General features: G+C 43.3%; 1 protein-coding gene across 1 annotated transcript in view; it reads right to left on the bottom strand.

The window, feature by feature from the left end:
- Nucleotides 1-6,647: 6,647 nt before the first annotated feature.
- Nucleotides 6,648-14,486, bottom strand: part of MICU3 (mitochondrial calcium uptake family member 3) — a 57,421-nt gene continuing 49,582 nt past the window's right edge. Inside the window, exons 14-15 of the mRNA XM_081332726.1 lie at nt 11,807-11,877; nt 6,648-9,637 (exon numbers count right to left, since the gene is read on the bottom strand). Of these exons, the coding sequence (XP_081188852.1) occupies nt 9,637; nt 11,807-11,877 (72 nt within the window). The 3' untranslated portion in view covers nt 6,648-9,636. The remainder of the gene's footprint in view (nt 9,638-11,806; nt 11,878-14,486) is intronic.

Below are 14,486 nucleotides of genomic sequence, written 5' to 3'. Positions count from 1 at the left end.
CCATCATGTTGCTTTCTTGACAATAATATTTATTTATTTTATTTATTTTATTAAATTTATATACCGCCCTATTCCCGTAGGACTCAGGGCAGTTTACAGGGAAAATTAAAAGCATAACATACAAAAATTAAAATCAGTTAAAACAATTAATTAATTCAAGTCCCCGAAATTTAAAACTAAAACCCAATTAAAAATTAAAACCCCTCAGTCTGGGCCAGACAGCTCGAAGAGCCAAGTTTTCAGGTCCCGGCAAAATGAACGAAGGTCGGGGGCAGTCCTAAGTTCCGTGGGAAGTTGGTTCCATAGGGCCGGCGCGTCCACAGAGAATGCTCTTCCCCTGGGAATAACCTGCCGGCATTCCTTAACCGGCGGTACCCTGAGAAGGCCCTCCCTGTGGGAGCGCACAGGATGATGGGAAGTTGATGCCGGCAGCAGGTGTTCCCTTAGATAATCCGGACCCAAGCCATTTAGGGCTTTATAGGTCATTACCAGCACCTTGAATCTCACCCGGAGGGCAACCGAAAGCCAATGCAGCTCGCGGAGAAGAGGTGTTACACGGGAGTATCGGGAAACTCCCATCACAACTTGCGCGGCTGCATTCTGCACCAGTTGAAGCCTCTGAGTGGTCCTCAAGGGCAGCCCCATGTAGAGAGCGTTGCAGTAGTGTAGCCGGGAGGTCACGAGCGCATGGGTGACTGCGTAGGGCATCTCGGTCCAGATAGGGCCGCAGCTAGCGCACCAGGCAAACCTGGGCAAAAGCCCCCCTGGTCACGGCTCCTATATGGTCTTCAAAGCTGAGCCGTGAATCCAACAGGACGCCCAAGTTGCGAGCCCTATCGACGGGGGGTAACACCTCACCCCCCATCATTAATGATGGAACAGCCTGGCTAACCCGAGATGCCGGTATGCACAGCCACTCAGTCTTGGCAGGATTGAGACGAAGCCTGTTTCTCCCCATCCAAACCCGGACCGCTTCCAGGCAACGGGACATCACGTCGAGTGCATCACTGGGTTGGTTCGGGGTGGAAAGAAAAAGTTGGGTATCAGCGTACTGATGATACCCCACCCCGAAACCACGAATGAGCTCGCCCAGCGGTTTCATGTAGATGTTGAACAGGAGGGGAGAGAGGACCGACCCCTGAGGGACTCCACAAATGAGAGACCTCGGGGCGGACCTCTGCCCTCCCGTCAACACCGACTGCGAGCGGCCCAGGAGATAGGAGGAGAACCACTGTAAAACAGTGCCTCCTACTCCCAACCCCCTGAGACGCCGCAGTAGGATACCATGGTCAATGGTATCGAAAGCCGCTGAGAGGTCTAATAGGACTAGGACAGAGGAACATCCCCTGTCCCGAGCCCGCCAGAGATAGTTCACCAGTGCGACCAATGCCGTCTCCGTGCTGTACCCGGGCCTGAAACCCGATTGGTATGGGTCAAGATAATCAGTTTCCTCCAGGAACAGAGGAAGCTGATGCGCCACCACACTCTCAACAACCTTCGCCAAAAAGCGAAGGTTGGAGACCGAACGGTAGTTATTTAAAACAGCCAGGTCCAGGGCAGGCTTCTTGAGGAGGCGTCTCACCACCGCCTCCTTCAAGGCGGCGGGAAAGATGCCCGCCTTCAAGGAAGCAGTTATTACTGCCTGGAACCAGCCTCGTGTCTCCTCCCGGGCCGCATAAACCAGCCAGGAGGGGCACGGGTCCAGTAAACAAGTGGTGGAGCTCAGTCTCCTCATGATCCTGTCCACATCATGGGGGAAACAGGGTCAAACTCAGTCCAGATAACATGCTCAAGACCACTCGATTCCTCCATGTCAGACTCTGCCCAGTCAGAGTCCGAACCGGTCCGGATCTGAGCAATTTTGTCTGCCAGATGATGACTAAACTCCTCGGCCCACCCCTGTAAGGGTTCCTCCCTCATCTCCCGATCAAGGAGTGAGCGAGTCACCCTAAACAGGGTGGCCAGGCGATTATCTGCGGACGCGATGAGGGCAGCGAAGTAATTAGACTTCGCCGTCCTCATCGCCGTGAGGTAAGACCTTGTGAAGGCTCTTAGTCGCAATCGGTCAGATTCAGACCGGGTGGACCTCCAACCGCTCTCTAGACCCCGTCTCCGACGCTTCATCTCCCGGAGCTCCACAGAAAACCATGGGGCCCAACGGGATCTGTGCCGGGTCAGGGGTCGCAAGGGTACAACACGTTTGAGTGCCTCGGTGGCAGCCCTTTCACAGGCCTCCACCGAGGCATCGGCCAGGCTGTGAGTGAGGGAGATAGGTAAAGACCCAAGCGCCATCTGGAACCGTTCTGGGTCCATTAGGTGCCTGGGGCGGAACCACCTGGTCAGTTCTGCAGCCCAGCGACGGGGGGTGACATAGCGGAAGACCAGCCGCAGGAGATAATGATCGGACCATGACAGGGGGACAATAGTTGGCAAGCCCCCTCCCAAATCATCCAACCATTGCCCAGATAGAAAAATCAGGTCGAGAGTGTGACCCGCCCCATGAGTTGGGCCCTGAATTACTTGGGTCAGGTCCATGGCCGTCATGGAAGCCATGAACTCCCGAGCTAACTCTGACGACTCTCCCAGGGAAGGCAGGTTGAAGTCGCCCAGAACTATGAGTCTGGGAAACTCCACCGTCAACCTTGAGAGGGTGTCGAGCAGCTCGGGTAGGGCCGTTGCCACACAGCTGGGCGCCAGGTATGTTAGCAACAGGCCCAACTGAGCCCGAGGGCCACATCTCAGGAGGAGGGACTCGCTCCCGCCTATCTGTACAACAGTGGTCTCCCGCGGACATAAGGTCTCCTGTATAACCACCGCCACCCCACCGCCCCTGCCCTGAGCCCGCGGCCGGTGTAGCACACAGAAACCCGGAGGGCACAACCAATATATTGGTTGACCAGTAGCTTCTTCCAGGATTTCTTTTTGAACTTCAATTTGGTTTGGTTACATACTTTTTCACACATGGTTTTTCCATTTTGGCTTTCTTTTTGTAAAATAAATGACATGGTGTAATATGTAATATGTTTTATCTAAGGCAGAGGTCTCCAACCTTTCTGGGCTCGCAGCTTGGAGGGAAGGAGAGCAGCTTCCAAAATGGTGTGTGCGCATGAACACATGCAAACGGTGCCCTGCGTGGCCCTGTATATGCATGCACAAACAGGCCGTGCACACCTGCCTGGCGCTAGCGGCCCCATTTGCGCATGTGCAAATGGGCCATGCACATCCACCTGGCATTAGTGGCCCCATTTATGCATGTGCAAATGGGCCGTGCACACCCACCCGGTGCTAGCGGCCCCATTTGCACCTGTGTGCATGTGCAAACGGGCCTGCAGGTACTAGCATGAGTGGGGAGCCATTTCTGTGGCCAGCTGGCCAAGAGGGCACAGCCTGATAGTTGGCCACGGCCCATAGGTTGGGAACCCCTGATCTGAGGTTGTTAGCCATTGTCCATCCATTGCAGGATGAAGACCCTTCCTCATGTTTCCAACCAATATGGTCCTGAGCTTTCTTTTACCAATTGGGGCCGCAATACTTATTGAAGTCGTCAATCCATCTTGTTTTAGGCATCTTTCATGGATGCATTTTATCAAGTGGGATCCATTCTATGACTGCCTTGGTCCACCTGCCATCAGTTCTTCTTGCTATGTGACCGGCACATTTCCATTTCAGTTCTTTTACTCCCTTTATTTATCGTATACTTGCATTTGTTCTCTAATCCAGGTGCAGGTCTTTTTATCTTGTCTTGTAATTTTTTTTATTTTTTTATTTTTTAATTCCATTTATATCCCGCCCTTCTCCGAAGACTCAGGGCGGCTTACAAGCTTAGCAGTAGCCTTCATTCTATGTATATGCCTGCTTATTAGGGCTTTCATACACCCCCCAAGCGGCATTATTACAAAGTCAGCTTAATTGCCCCCAACAATCTGGGTCCTCATTTTACCTACCTCGGAAGGATGGAAGGCTGAGTCAACCTTGAGCCTGGTGGGATGCGAACCTGCACTAATTGCAGGCAGCTGGTGTTACTTAAGGAGGCATTAGCCCACTGCTCCACCAAGGCTCAATAATACAGAGCATGTATCTTTCCATAGCTCTTTGTGCCACTCATAGCTTTTGTATCGATTATGAGGTTAGTGTCCATGTTTAACCAGCCTATTTTTAAGAACTGTTAAGGACTAGATTTTTTACTATGCCCTGATACACGGGTTAGCAACCCACAGCTCTGGAGCTGCATGCGGCTCTTTCAGCCATCTCCTGCGGCTCCCAGTCCTCCGCCATGTGCAGTCCCCCCCCCAAAAAAAAGTGGGACTAAAAAAGTTCAACCAATCAATTCAAACTTCTCATGGAAAAAAAAACTTGTGACGTTTGAATTGATTGGTTGAAGTTCTATGGTTTGTGGGACTGCCCACAAACCTCTTCTTCGGACTGCACATGGCGGCAGCGGAGGAAGAGACGGAAGGACTGCTGGAAAGGTGAGTGGGTCGGTCAGATGGGGCGTGCGGGTGTGGTGGTGGTGGTTTCTGAGCAGCATATGGAGTCTCAGGTGCTGCCAGACCCCCTCCTTCTTTTCCCCTTCTCTCTCTCTGTGTGTGTGTGGGTCAAACCTGCGGGGAAAGGCTGGTAGGGAGGCGGCAGTCCGGCATTTTCCCCCCCCTCGTTTGTGTGTGCATGTGTGTGTGTGTCAGATCCATGGGGAAGGGCTGGTAGGGAGGCGGAAGTCCAGCATTTTCCCCCCCTCATTTCTGTGTGTCGGACCCGCAGGGAACGGCAGGTAGGGAGGCAGCAGTCTGGTGTTCCCCCCTTGTTTGTGTGTGTGTCAGACCTGCGGGGAATGGCTGGTAGGGAGGTGGCGGTCCAGCGTTTCCCCCCCTCCTGTGTGTGTGTTGGGCCCATGGGGCTCGACACACAGAGAGACGCAAACACCGGACTGCCGCTCCCTCCACCAGCCGTTCCCCGCAGGTCTGACACACAGAGGGGGGAGATAAACAATGCCAGACCACCGCCTCCCTAGCAGACCTCCCCTGCGGGACGTGCCACCAGGAAGCCAGGCTGCCCAATGAGAAGACCGTGGCCCAACGGCCGAGGCTGGGCGAGCTCTGGGATGCTGCCAGAATTTTGTTTACTTTGCCTGGACATACCGCTGCTCCTGCCACCACAGCCGCCAAAGATGGCAAGCATGGTGGCTCCCCGCTGGGGGTTCCCGTATTCCACGATCCCTTGGCAGTCGGACATAATAGTGTGCAAGCACAGCGCTACCAGTCCCACCTGCTGCCTCGTGAAGTAAACTGGACAGGGAGGCGAGAAGTGCCCACCCGCTGCCACCAAGGGAGGCCGCACCTACCATTGGCTTCTCCTGCGGTGGATGCTGGGCTAGGCAAGCCGGGAGGGATGGAAGCGGGGGCAGGGAAAGTTGCTGGCTGTGCCATGCAGTTCCCACTTGGCCCGTGAGTTTGTGTGAGACTGGCGGAGCCGGGAGCCGAGGCACGAGAGATATGTAAGCTGATGCCGGCTGGGCAAGTGCAGCGCATGGTCTGGGACGAAGGGCTCTTCTTGCATCCACACACCTTTCCTTGGCTGAGCTTCGCAGGCTGAAGCCACTCCTCAGAGTCCTCACCCTCCCAGCCCAGAAGGCAGAGTGACAAGTCCAGTCTCCCGTCAAGTCCCAGGTTGAATTAGCTTCCCCCAGGCTGAAGGGGCGGGGAGGGATGTCTGGCCCAACAGTTCAACCGCGTGCAGCTTTCCCTGGAAAGGCTAGCCCTGGAGCTGGCAGGCTTCGCCGTCCTGGCATGGAAAGTAGCTGGCGTAGGGCAAAGTGGGGGGGGGGGTTGTTTGGAAGCGTTGAAGTGCCAGAACCTAGACATGGAGCTTGTTTTTAGGGTGTGGCGGGGAGCTGTTCATTGGAAAAGTTGGAAGGGGAGGGGATGATTAAGGAAAGCGACGGCTTGCCGTCTTTGGCGGCTGTGGTGGCAGGAGCAGCAACAGGAAGGCGGTGGTGGCTGCTGTTGGGGCGGCCTAGTGCCCTTGCTGTGCCCAGCAGGCAGTACTCGGCAAGCAGGCGTGGGTGATGCGCCGGCAGCTCCTGCCCCTCCAAGTACCAGGCGGTGCTGCCCGGACACTGCTGCTCCTGCCGCCACAGCCGGCAAGTCCTTGCTTTCCTTAATCATCCCCTCAGCGGTGCTGCCCGGACACACCGCTGCTCCTGCCAAAAACGGCAAGCACGGCTGCTCCCACACCGGGCCTGGAGCACCTGCATCTCTCGATGAGGGCACTAGGCCGCCCCAACTATAGCCGCCGCTGCCACCTTCCTGTTGTTACTGCCCGCCAGGCAGGCGGTGCTGCCCGGACACACCGCTGCTCCTGCCACAAAAGACAGCAAGTGCGGTGGTTCCCAATCTTTGCTTTTTTCACTCTTCAATTAAGTCTCATGTTGTGCATGTGCGCACACACTTTTTATGGCTCCCATTTTTTCCTTTTGTGAAAGAACCGGTTCCGACTGGCTCTTTGACCCATTCAGGTTGCCAACCCCTGCCCTGATACATAAAACCATAGAAGAGGGTGTACTTTCTTAGTACTCCATTTATCCTAAGTTCAGCATCTATTTTTCTCTATACATATATAATCTCATTTCGACAAAGAATGTGGAAAAAACACACATTTGTCCACTCTGTTTAATTTTTTCATCTTGCATCTTGCAACAGATCAGAGATTATCTATCTTTATATGAGAGTTGACATGTTATAAAAAGTTTCCATCCATTTCCCCATGTTTCTTAAACATACTCCAAAGGTACACAAATTTATATTTTATATAATTTATATGTTCTATTTTTTGCCATTTATTTCAATATTTATTTATTCTCCATGCCAAATGAAACTCCCTTTTTCATTTTCACATCTATAGTTCTCACTGTATTACGAATCTGTATTTCTCTGAAAATCATTCAAGTTCTGTCAATATGATGTCAATGGCATAAAAACACATCTTCTACCATCAGTGCAACCATTTCTCATGTTTATACTAAATGTTGAATTGTCCCATTATTTTGGACACATACTTTATATACATCATATATTGCTAAGTTCAAATTTAACAATCAGCCTTTAGCATGTTTCATACTTCAGGCCTATGTACATTGTTGTAAGTTTTGTCTAAGTAATCAAACATACAGTAAGCTTATTATATTCTTACATAAAATAATAGGACTGATAACGAAAACAATATCTGAATTAATTTTGCACTTTGTTCAGTTTTAATAACAGCCATGTAAAAATGCACATTTTGAAAAAAATCCAAATACATTTTTTCTGATAATTACGGGTATTCATATCTCCCTTCTATTTGAAATATGGACAAATATCCAGTTTGTCCTAAATCATCTATCTGTTGTTCCTAAAATTTGCTATTTTAAGGCTGACTCAGCTTTTCTGTTTTAAGTTTATTTTAAGAAATGTTTTTGTTATTCAGTATGACACGACAAACATAGTTATGTGTCATCTAATTTAATTGATTCTAGTTAACCTATAAGAGGTTCTTAACAAAAGATAATATTATTGTTTGATAAAAAATATTAATTTATCATTTTCCATACTGCTCTGTACAGTCTGAAAAACTGTACTCTCCCCTATCTTACATATTTTTAAGAGATAGAGAAGCCGTAGAAGCATTTTCTCTTCATGTAGCAAAATGTTTAGATCAAGTCCAAAAGAAACCTCATTACATGATTATGGTTTTTATTTTAATGAAATTAGTTGTTATGTAAAATTAAAACATGTATAAGGACATAGGTAATCTCTGACTTCTGGCTATCAGATAATATATAAATCCAGTGCTGCTCTGTTAGGTTGGTTCACAGATTTATAGCATCCTTCAAAAACTGGCAGGATAGAAGAAGGCTATGTGATTCAATCAAGCTTATTTGTACATCTAATTCATTTATAGGAACCAGTATTACAGTAGTGGAAATGTGGATGTGCTCTGCTGGGTAACTGCTAAGCATGTAAACCAGGGGTAGGCAACCTTGGCTCTTTTATGACTCGTGGACTTCAACTCCCAGCATGCTGGCTCAGGAATTCTGGGAGTTGAAGTCCACGGAAAAAAAATGATATGCTTGCAGTTTTCAATAATTTGCGCACCTGATTTATCATTATTTTGCTATTTTAGGAAACTTTGATATTTTAGTCTTTGATATAGCTAGAACCCTACTAAATTCCTGTGAAAAAGCAGAAATGGGGAGCTTTCCAGCTTCAAGACTTATTTGTGAGGCAAAGAAGCTATAAAGACTGCCTCCTAGCTGTCCCCTATCATGCTCACTCTTGTATAGAGCTGTACTCTAAGCGAACTAATGTTATGTATTGATGGAAGCTATATTTATAATCCTTTTGCTTATATAAAGATATGAGATAAATGTAGGTTAAAAAAATTAGTAAAGTTTCATGGCTGAATATGCTGGATAATTTCTACAGGTATTGCATTCCTTTTACAGTTATGAAAACCTGTTAAGTAGCAGCAGTTTAAAAAGCCACTGTATGTTTTATGTCAGTTACCCAAATTTCTTCATTTACTGCCTCTAAAGTATTTTAGCAGATTGTCTAAAGAAAGTACAAAAAAGAATAGTTTGGAATCTAAACAGTGATTTTTGCTTTTGAAAAGGAGATCTTTGATGATTTCTCATACTATCTATCACAATCTGTGGTTTCAGAAGCCCTTATAGGAGCAGCAGTAGGGAGAAGACAGGGCAAGAGATCCATCTTGTAAATAGAATTCTGCTCACAGTTTTAGTATCCAAGCTGTTTCATGAACAGCATACAATAAATAAATAAATATACATTTATTTTTGTATTATTATACATCATTATAAAATTTAAAATCAATATGCTTCGATCAGTCTACAATGTTATAGTAAAGTGCTGAAGTAAAGCTACCATCTTTAGATCAATTAAATTAAAGGACTTAATGCCAATAATGAAAAACATCAGAATTGAATTTAAAAATCCAATTTAAATAGTCTATAGATTTTTCTTTAAAAAAATCTTAGGTTCTTTCTATACTATAAGTCTTAATAATTCATAGTGATAGACAGCTTTACAATTTTTATCCACACAATTAGATTTTGTTTAAAAATGAGCCTCATTTTATACTTTGAATATATATGTTTATGATAATTCTAGATGGAACTATTTTCTCCTATATAACTGTAATTATTATAGGAACATTAATCAGCTTAAGAAATAAACTACAAAAATGGAATGGCATGAGAAAATAAATTACTTTTGATTTTTAAAAATACATTTCTAAATGCATTTGTATTTTACAGACTTCTGTGATAATTTAAATGAATTTAAATGAAACAGTCTCACCCTGCTTAAAAAAAATACTCCCTGGTAAATGTAATGATGCGTGCACCAATCATGCTTTAAAAATTACAGTCCAGAATTTTGAGTATTGTTTCATCTGAAAAATGTATGGTCTAATGGTCTATCCCTGCTTTCTGTAGTCAGCTTGCAAAAGAAAAAGTAGAGGTGACTTTGCATTCACCTTAGGATATTTCAGCTCAGAAAGTGCTTCCGAAGCTTTACAAGTGCTTGCCTATTACAGTCATCACGCAAACACTGTAGTTCTTCAACTGATATACGAAGTCTTTCTGTTAGGGAATCAAAACATAATTAACATTGACATAATACATAATAGTTACTGTACATAACTGTACATAGTAACTACATAATAGTTACTGTATGTGCAAATAGGATGAAAAACTAAGAATTCTAAATTGGGGGTCCCCAACCTCTGGGCCACAGTCCGCTACCGGGCCCTGGCCTATTCGCAACTGGGCTGTGTGAGTGTTGGGCTGGCACACACACGTGCGCATCTCAATTCACATGACTGGCAGGCTGGCGCGCACTCGCACATGCACGTAGCTCAACCTGCACTGTATGCACATGTCACTGGCTTGATGCTCGCGCGAGCTGTGCATGTGCACCAGCCCGACACACAGCTCTCTTCCCCTATCCCCTCCCCCCAGCCGGACCGCCAAGCTGCAAAGGTTGGGGACTGTTGTTCTAAATAATTCGTAAGAAATTACCATCCTTGTGTAAAATCAAACAAAAATAGAGTGATTATCTCTATCCAGGTCCGTTAAATTGTATTCTAATTACTATTATTTTTTAAATCTTTTAATTTTTACCCTCAATAGAATCCTTCACAGCCAATTTAATAATTATACATTCCTTGCCCTACTATAGATGGCTATTTTTTACCATTCAAGAAATATAAAAAAGCCTGTTTTACCCTTATGAAGCAAATACTTTTAACTCCTTGTCTCACTTGCTTGGTCCAGCAATTAGATACATTTTCAGGAGATCAGCACTGTCACAAAGTTTTGCATGATGAAATATATAAAACTATTGTCAACTTTAGAATGAGCATGGTTGCAGCCATCTTTTTCCTTCTCATTCCTAGTTGCCACATAGCATGGAAGGAGGTTGCCAGGTGTTGCGCTAGACAAAACAGACTTTCTCTCTCGGACTTTCTCTCATGGGAACCAAGGTCATCGGGTGCTCCCGAGACTGCAGGCTGGGCGTTTCATGAAAAGCCTGCCAACAAGTCGAGTGGGGGAACGTAATTGCTTGCATAGTTTTGGGGGTGGGATTTCTTAACTTTGTGTGGGGGAATTGTTATGCATCTCTTTAGACTTAGTTTCATTTTTGAAGTACTGATACTCTGTATCAATAAGCATGTTATTTGAGGAATTTGCAAGCCTTGGAGTTCTGCTTTATTTGTCTCTCTTGATTGGATATTTTTAAAACAAGATTGAAAATAAATAAGCTATAATCTTATCCTAGAATTACAGAAGGAGTGAAACTCGTTTAGGTCTATTCCTTGACAACTGCAGGTATCCATAATGCATTATCCACATAAAAGCTGGCCATGCAAATGGTTCAAGCACCTTCAGTGTAGGAATATGAATTTTGTGAGATCTGATATCAAAAACACACAGATTTTGTGATTTGGCTGTGGCCATTCTGTTATGTTGTATGAAGGTCATTTGGTAGTCTCTGAAGATGTGGTTTGTTGCCAACCTCACTCAACTCAGAATTATGTGGATGGCATAACATTTTGCTTGTTTACAATACTGTATGGAAAATGTGATGGAAATACTCTACTTCTTTCACAATTTGTTCCTGGCTGCTCTATGTATAATATGAAGGGTGTCAGCTGAGTCTGCTAACCTGCATACTGCATCTCCCTTTAATTCTGTATTTCCCTTTCACTGGATTTCTTAAATAAAAAGCACTAAATAAAATAGCTCTTATGAATTAATGCTGCCATATTCTCTGTACCAGCCATAACATCATTTTTTATAAAACCATTGTTACTGTCCTACAGAAACTGAAAAATAATGTTTTCCAAATTTGGAATATGCAGGAGGGATATAGGTTAATTATGACAGTATCTAATGGTTGTTTACATAATGGTTGTTTCTGAACTAAATGTACATGTTCTTTTATATAGTATAATTATAAAAAAGTAGGAGAAAATATGTTAGTTTCAGAAGAATGTAACTAAATAATTTGGTGTTGATACATTTATTAAACCATTAAAAATTATGATAATAAGAAAGAATGCAACTTTTGTGAATCGTGATGAATTCTCAATTGCAGGAAGCCCGACATGTAATCATTGTTTATCTTTGGTATGTTTCTATCAGCATATGGAAATTGCACAAGTGGCAGCATTCACATCTCTAAAGTGGCTGGCTCTAACTAATAAAGTTAACTAATAAAGTTAAGAACACAACTACACAAAAACATACCATTGCCTGCTGTTGAGTTCCTTCTTCATACAGGATTTGAAAGTGGTATATTTCTGTATGTTTCTGTAACCCTAAAAGCAAAAGAGAAAGAAATATGTATGGAAGGGTAGCATGCAAAGTCCGTCAAAAATGAGCATTAAGAAAACAGTGGCATGAAAAAATGCCATTTATTAGTTATAAAAAACCAATAAATTTATAGAATTTAATACTCATACAACTATAAGGCAACTACGTACGTATGAGATTCCTATATAAAGAAAAAGGATAATTTGGCAAAATGTTTACACTAAAGTCTTCATTTAAGATGGAAGCTTTGTGCTTTATAAAGAAAGATATAAAATTGCTATCTCAAGGCAAGAAAGAATTTACTTGTCTCATGTAATTTAATACTATACTTTTGGCCAATTCATTGATACAACACAAGGTGGCAGTAGAACATATTGGACAAAATGAAAGATGTGGTCTTCAAATTAACTTATAAAGCTATTAATACATGTGCAAGGGAAACAATGTTTATTCAGAATTAGGGAATGGGGTGTGTATGTGTGTATTTAGAATAATACTACAACAATATTCTAAATTTCTATTATTAGCACAAATAATATAGCATCTTCACAATACTGTGACAAAATATTTACAATAGAAGTAATAAAATAAATTTTGTCACCACGTTCAAAGGCTATGGGATTTTATCAATATATATAGGAGTATTAACTAAATTTAAACCATCTATTATATGTATGTTAGGCAGTACGTGTGTTCAAAAATGGCAGAAAAAAATTGGCCTTCCTCTTGGCTGAATAATTTAGAGCAGTGCTCAGCCTATACTTCATCCTCACTGCTTCTAGGCTGGCATTACCAAATGCCTTTTATTAGTCTGTATTGCTGCCTCTTCTCCAATGTAACCACACTGTCTGCCACATCCCTCTAAATGCCAAGGGGAGAGGCCCCCAATTTGGGAAAAATTTAACAACTGATTCTCATGGATTGGACTAAATAACACACTTGAATTCAAAATCCTAAATATTATTTGTGATGTTAATCCATCTTTAAAGATCTTACAGTTCAGGTTCAGATCAAGTTGAAGTATGAAATGTGAAGTATCCTGCTTGATATACTTCCTTGATTCTAATAGTTGGCCTCACCTAAACTAGCTTACATTCTACTTCACTCAACAGCTATCAAAATTTGGAAAAGTGGAATGTATTCAAACAAAATATCAGAAAGTGGGCAGGAAAGACTAGCAACTAAAAACTAGAAAAATGACAATGAATTGTATCTTTTGTTGCTAAAGGTGGTGGTGGGGGAAAATAGCAAAAGAAGAGGCAGTTCAATGCAAACCCCACTTCTTTTATATTAGCATCATGATATCACACACACATACAAAAGGAGTGGAGATTGTGTCACAACATTATTTTATTTTTTATTATTTTATTATTTTTTATTTATTCATTATTTTATTTGTTTTTATTTTATTTATTTATTTATTTTTATTTTTATTCCATTTATATCCCGCCCTTCTCCAAAGACTCAGGGCGGCTTACAAGCTTAGCAGTAGCCTTCATTCTATGAATATGCCTGCTTATTAGGGCTTTCACACACACCCCAAGCGGCATTATTACAAAGTCAGCTTAATTGCCCCCAACAATCTGGGTCCTCATTTTACCTACCTCGGAAGGATGGAAGGCTGAGTCAACCTTGAGCCTGGTGGGATGTGAACCTGCACTAATTGCCGGCAGCTGGTGTTACTTAAGGAGGCATTAGCCCACTGCTCCACCAAGGCTCTTTCATTATTTTAATGAAAATGGTGGATCATGTGAACACGCATGTGAACACGCATATGGGACACTGTGGGGACTCTGTAACTAATCTTAAGAGCTACATAGCTTCACATTCCTCCAGAGATATTTTCCTCCTTTCTAGGGGAGCAAGTGAATAAACGATCCAGTAAAAAGGAGAAAATCAGACTGAGTAATTGTGAGAAAAATGGATCAACGTTTCAGTGGTTTGGTTCAAACAGCTGCATGCCCCAGTCAATTTCTAAGACATATATTTAAATCGTGGCTGGTTTTGACTTGTTAATCTAAAATGTTTATACTATAAAATGTAGTCTTTTTAAAAGAAATATCAGAGTTTCCTGAGGTGTTGAAAAATCTTTCAAATCTGAGCTAATTTAAACTTGCAAATTAAATAGAAAATTACACAAGATCTGCAGATTTATTGTATAATTCATCTGTGACAAAATTATACATATTAATAAAGTAATTGTCCTAGTTAATTTCCATTAGGTCTATTAACTAGTTTAATTTTATAAAAGCATTTCATATGTATATACAGGTAGTCCTTGACTTACAACAGTTCATTTAGTGACCATTTGAAGTTACGACACTGAAAAAAGTGTCTTATGACAGTTTTTCACACTTATGACCATTGCAGCATGCTTAAAATTCAGACACTTGGAAACTGACTCATATTTATGACAGGTGCAGTGATGTGATCACCTTTTGCAACAAGCAAAGTCAACGGGGAAGCCAGATTCAGTTAACAATGGAGTTACTAACTTTAAAACTGCAGTAATTCAATTAACAATTGTGGCAAGAAAGGTCATAAAATGGGACAAAACTCACTTAACAAATATCTCACTTAGCAATATAAATTTTGGGCTCAATTGTGATTGAGG

The sequence above is a fragment of the Vipera berus genome (genome assembly GCF_964194415.1).
Source record: "Vipera berus genome assembly, chromosome: 7".
Classification (NCBI taxonomy): Eukaryota; Metazoa; Chordata; class Lepidosauria; order Squamata; family Viperidae; genus Vipera; species Vipera berus.
This window is presented reverse-complemented; position numbering and strand designations above follow the sequence as displayed.